At 42.0% G+C, this 4,878-nt stretch overlaps 1 protein-coding gene across 11 annotated transcripts in view; it reads right to left on the reverse strand.

The window, feature by feature from the left end:
• Positions 1-1,378, reverse strand: part of kirrel3b (kirre like nephrin family adhesion molecule 3b) — a 227,424-nt gene extending 226,046 nt beyond the window's left edge. For 9 of the 11 annotated variants that reach the window (XM_083552362.1, XM_083552368.1, XM_083552364.1 and 6 more), the window contains exon 1: positions 967-1,369. In XM_083552362.1, coding sequence (XP_083408488.1) covers positions 967-1,009 — 43 coding nt within the window. In that variant the 5' untranslated portion in view covers positions 1,010-1,369. Of the gene's footprint in view, positions 1-966 lie in introns of all 11 variants that reach the window. The other 2 variants (XM_083552370.1, XM_083552367.1) reach the window with 2 other exon arrangements.
• Positions 1,379-4,878: the final 3,500 nt, after the last annotated feature.

The raw sequence follows: 4,878 nt of genomic DNA on the forward strand, positions 1-4,878 counted from the left end.
TTGCATGGCATGTAAAAACAACAAAAAAAAAAACGCAGCTTCTCGTATCCGAGCAGAAGGCACAGACGGCAGAAAGAGGAGAGCGAGAGATTCGAAAGTCACATGTCTCTGTCTAGAGTTGTCTGAACTCTCGAGCTTCAGACACTCGATACAGTATATCGGGTCGGGTTGCTCTAAAATGGTGCTATCAAGAAGATAACTGTTTTTGTCCTACAGTTGGAATAGATTTCTTGAACACACCTCAGCAGGGGATCCCTGACCTTTCAGGCAGCTTCGGTCAGAGACGTCCACCTGAACATGGCACTGAGGTTTATTAGGAGACCTTGCCATACAAAAGCAACCTGATGGTGAAGGATGGAAAGCAGACAATGTTATGTGGAGCTCCACCGTGGGGCTGGGAAGGAGTGGGGTGTGATGCCAGGGTGAAGTAAACACATTCAGCGCCAACTCTAATCCAATCCAGCATCATGAATGTGAATAAATGTGTGTGTTGGTATGGAACTTTCTTAGGGATGCACACATGCCACACACACAATCAAAGCTTCTGCTTTTTCCATGACTGCCAGTCTAACTGAGGATCATGCATACAAGGAAAGTCAACAAGCAAGTAAAAAAAAAAGACAGACATTCAATCCGAGTGGGATCTAAGACTATAAATAAAGCGTCTAATCTCATTTTTGCAGGCAGTATACTATATCAATTGTATCAGTGTCCGGTGTGTGTGTGTGTGTGTGTGTGTGTGTGTGTGTGTGTGTGTGTGTGTGTGTGTGTATGAAGGAACAGAACACCATGAAAACAATGCATGATGATAATTAATATAAAACTCATGCACAATGAGTGTTTGATTTGAAACACAGCCATACATCCTTCATGAGCAGATCGTTCAGTGCCCGGTTTCGGAGCGCGCTCCCGGCCCGGAGCGCGCGCGGGACAGTGGTGGGAAAAAAAAGGAGCCGGTGCGCTTACCGTGAACCGTGAGCCCAATCAGGAGCAGGATGAGCAGCATCATCTCGGAACCGCTCGGAACCAGGAGATGGCGGTGACCTCCGGGGCGCACTGACAGACACAAGGGAACTTCTCGCGGATCTTCTTGCGTGGCCGCGTGCGCTTCTGGGATGAATCCTCTGCGTGAAGAAATTAGTTTGTGGTCTTCTCCGTCCTTCTTCTCCTCCTCCTTCTTCTTCTTCTGCCTGAGTGCACTGATGCTTATTTCTAGCGCGCGCGTATAATATGCGTGTGTGCGTGTGTGTGTGTGCGCAGAAGTGCGTGCGCGCGCTGTCCGAGTCTCCTGTTGATGTGCACCCGATGCGCTCGCGCTCACCGAGCATCAGTCTCTCTCTCTCTCTCTGTCGTTTTTCTCTCTCCCTCTTTCTCTCTCACTCTATCTAGGAGAGACGGGGCGGGGCTTATGCCGAAACCCCACCCACGGGCGGAGCTAACGCGTGCCGCGATGAAAGGCTGGGACAGTCCGAGCTCATCGTTCGGATTTGCGGCTGCCATACTGGAGAGAGAGAGAGAGAGAGAGAGAGAGAGAGAGAGAGAGAGAGAGAGAATGCAACACACACACACACACGCACCCACAAAATAATGCACTTTTCTATTTGTGTTTTTCTTTTTTTATTTTCATTTCATCTTTATTTTGACTTTTGTTGTTCTTTTTGTTCGTTCATTCTATAATTCTTTAACCAAGATTTGGTAATACAGTGTCTACAGTCATGACCACAAAGCAACCTTTCAATCTTAAAGATGCAAGAACGATTACTGATAAAACTTGGGAGAAAACATCTACATTGTATTACCAAACATTTGCAGACACCTGGTAATCAGTCTGATTTGTGATTTTTGAGCATCGCATTACACATTTTTCCAGTTTGCTCTTATATTTCTCTCCACTCTTCTGGGAAGATGTTCCACTAGATTTTGAAGTGTGCCTGTGGACATTTATGTTTATCAGTCACAAAGGTAAAGTAAGTAAGTAAAGTCAGATAGTGATGTAGGTGAGGTGGAGACCTGGGGTGCAGTCAGTGTTTCAATTCATCCCAAAGGTGTTGCGATCAGTGCTCTATAGCAGACCACTCAAGATCTTCTTGTCCAAACCAAGTAAACCATACCTTCATGGAGCTGTACACTGGGACATCGTCATGCTGAAACAGATTTGGGTTTCTAAGATCAGGTGAACGCAAACTTTTATTATACAGCATTCAAAGACATCCTTTATAACTGTGTGCCTTCAGCTTTGTGGTAACAGTCTGGAGAAGAACCACATATGGCATCCACTGTTTTTTTCTCTTTTAAGCTCTGGACCTTTGTCGAAGTGTGGCTGATTAAATGCAGCACAAATATACAATGTTAACTAATGTTTTATAAAATATATTTAAAAAGGATTTCACTTAAATGAGCTTCATCTCTATTCATCCAGGCTGGATTATTGTAACACAGTCTATGTTTGGATCCCTCACAGTGACCGTCTCTCATCTGCTGTATATCTGCTTTCAGGTGAAAAACAAAAAAATATTACCCAGGGTTTCGATGCCATTCATTGGTTTTACGAATTTAGGATTAGCTTGATTTTAGTTTGATTTTTATTTTAAGCACAAAAATTGCTACAAACTGCATTTTTGACCCTTTTTTTTGGGGGGGGGGGGACACACTTGAGATTGAATTTGTAGTCAGGAATCAGATCAGCTGTTCACTGTGTCTCAATTAAGATAAAAAAACAAATGTCAATTTAATAAGTGTCTGTTATTCGGCTATTATGTCGGCTATTTCCTCAATAGTTTAGTTTAATATTATTTTTGTATCATTGTACACTAACTGTATGCGCTTACTTACTAATTTACTTACAACCTATTTACTTACAACCTAATTACTTACGTATTTTATTATTTAATTCATATTCACATATTAATTCATTTTTATGGCACTTTTGTATACATTTGCATAGCACTTTTTAAAAGTGGACATTGTCTCAAAGCAGTCTACAGAGATAACGTGGGTAAAAGTTGTATAAAAAATGTTAAGTGCTTATAAGTTTATTTCTTATAATATTTTATGAACGTTTATCCTCGATGAGCGAGCCACTGGCGACTGTGGCGAAGAAATGAGATGGCATTAGGAAAACAAAAGTCTATTCGTTGCAGTTCCATCATTGTCGCGGTGCGCAGTGATAAGCGATTAACTGCAAACTGTTCATGCAACCTGTGTTCCTGAGCCATTGTAGTAGACTGTTGATATCAATTACAATCAAAATCCATCCTTAAAGTTCTTGAATTGCTCAGTAACTTTATAAATCTTTAGGTTGGTAATGTAGAACAATCTTCAGCTGCACATAGTGGTCTCTAATCGAACAGAACTCCATCCAGAGGAGGGGGCATCAGGATCCAACGAGAAGAAAGAGACGTATTACACGTATATAACATTTATAACTTGGATATTTCCAGCACACTTACATTGATTCGTTTCCACGCACTAATTTGCTTACACTTACTTACTTACACTCATTTGCTTACATACACGGACTTACATACTTACCCTGACTTACTGACTGACTTAGTTACACTTACTTACCAATTTGCTTACACGTATTTACTTACTTATTTTCTTACTCACATGCTTACTTACTTCGTCTTACACATACTTATTTGCTCACTTACTTACTAACCCTGGACATACATTGTTTATTGAATAACCTTTATGCCAACTTACATGTACCACATTTTTTGTTAATGACGTTTACTTTTGTGTATATTTTTTACACACAAATTCTTACCATTTATTTATATTTACTGACTCATTTTCATTTAATTACTTTGCTGATTCAATTACAATTATAGACATATCAACACTACCAATAACAATTGTTAACACTAAAATGAATACAAGAAACGAAACAACCTCAAAATAACAAATAAATAATAATATATAATAGTGCAGAAGCACTTGGGGGGAGTGGTGGCTCCAGCGGTTAAGGCGCTGGGTTGCCAATCGGAAGGTCGGGGGGTTCGAGCCCCGTATCGCCAAGCTGCCACTCTTGGGCCCTTGAGCAAGGCCCTTAACCCTCTATGCTCCGGGGGTCCCTTATGAGGGAAATATCAAGGTCCGTGACGTCGGAGTGATGTGGGGCCGCCTTCCCGTGGGCTCACCACCTGCAGGAGGGACCATAAGGGACGGTGCTGTGAGGATTGGCGACCCGAATTACGGATAAGCGGGAGAAAATGAATGAGTGCAGAAGCAAAGACTTTATCAGTCACACTTTTTTTTCCGACCTGGAGAACTGTCAGCTCCAGGTGAAGGCACTGATGGATAAAAATGCGGATCCTCTGTCAATTCCCTATATAAAGAAGCGCAAAACCTAAACACAAAAACAAATCTAAAGGTTGTCACATCATGTTGCCTGTCAATTTAAAAAGTCAATCTTCCTACACCTTCCTGTGGGCTCACCACCTGCAGGAGGGACCGTAAGGGACGGTGCTGTGAGGATTGGGCAGCAGTTGAAGGCGGGGGCCTGCTTAGACTGCTGCCCCCGCGACCCGAATTACGGATAAGCGGGAGAAAATGAATGAATGAATCTTCCTACACAGGCGTTCGCTTGACCCAGCCGAAGGCATCGTATGTATTGTACGTGATGCAACATGAGGGAGTGGCTGCATTTGTTTGCATTTCGAGTTTCAAAAGGAGCAAGTTTAGGCGAAATCCAAATCAAATCGTTGAATAGACTGACAAACAAAGCAGATAGTGAGGTGTGGCACTAAGAGAGCAGAGAACCAGCTGGGCTTCACCACATCAACACTTTATTAGTACAAGCAAACATAGTACACTGTATGTATATATAAAAATATTCTATCAACAAATATTCTATCAATATTTGGTGTCAATCAA

Source organism: Silurus aristotelis, assembly GCF_946808225.1.
Source record: "Silurus aristotelis genome assembly, chromosome: 10".
Lineage (NCBI taxonomy): Eukaryota > Metazoa > Chordata > Actinopteri > Siluriformes > Siluridae > Silurus > Silurus aristotelis.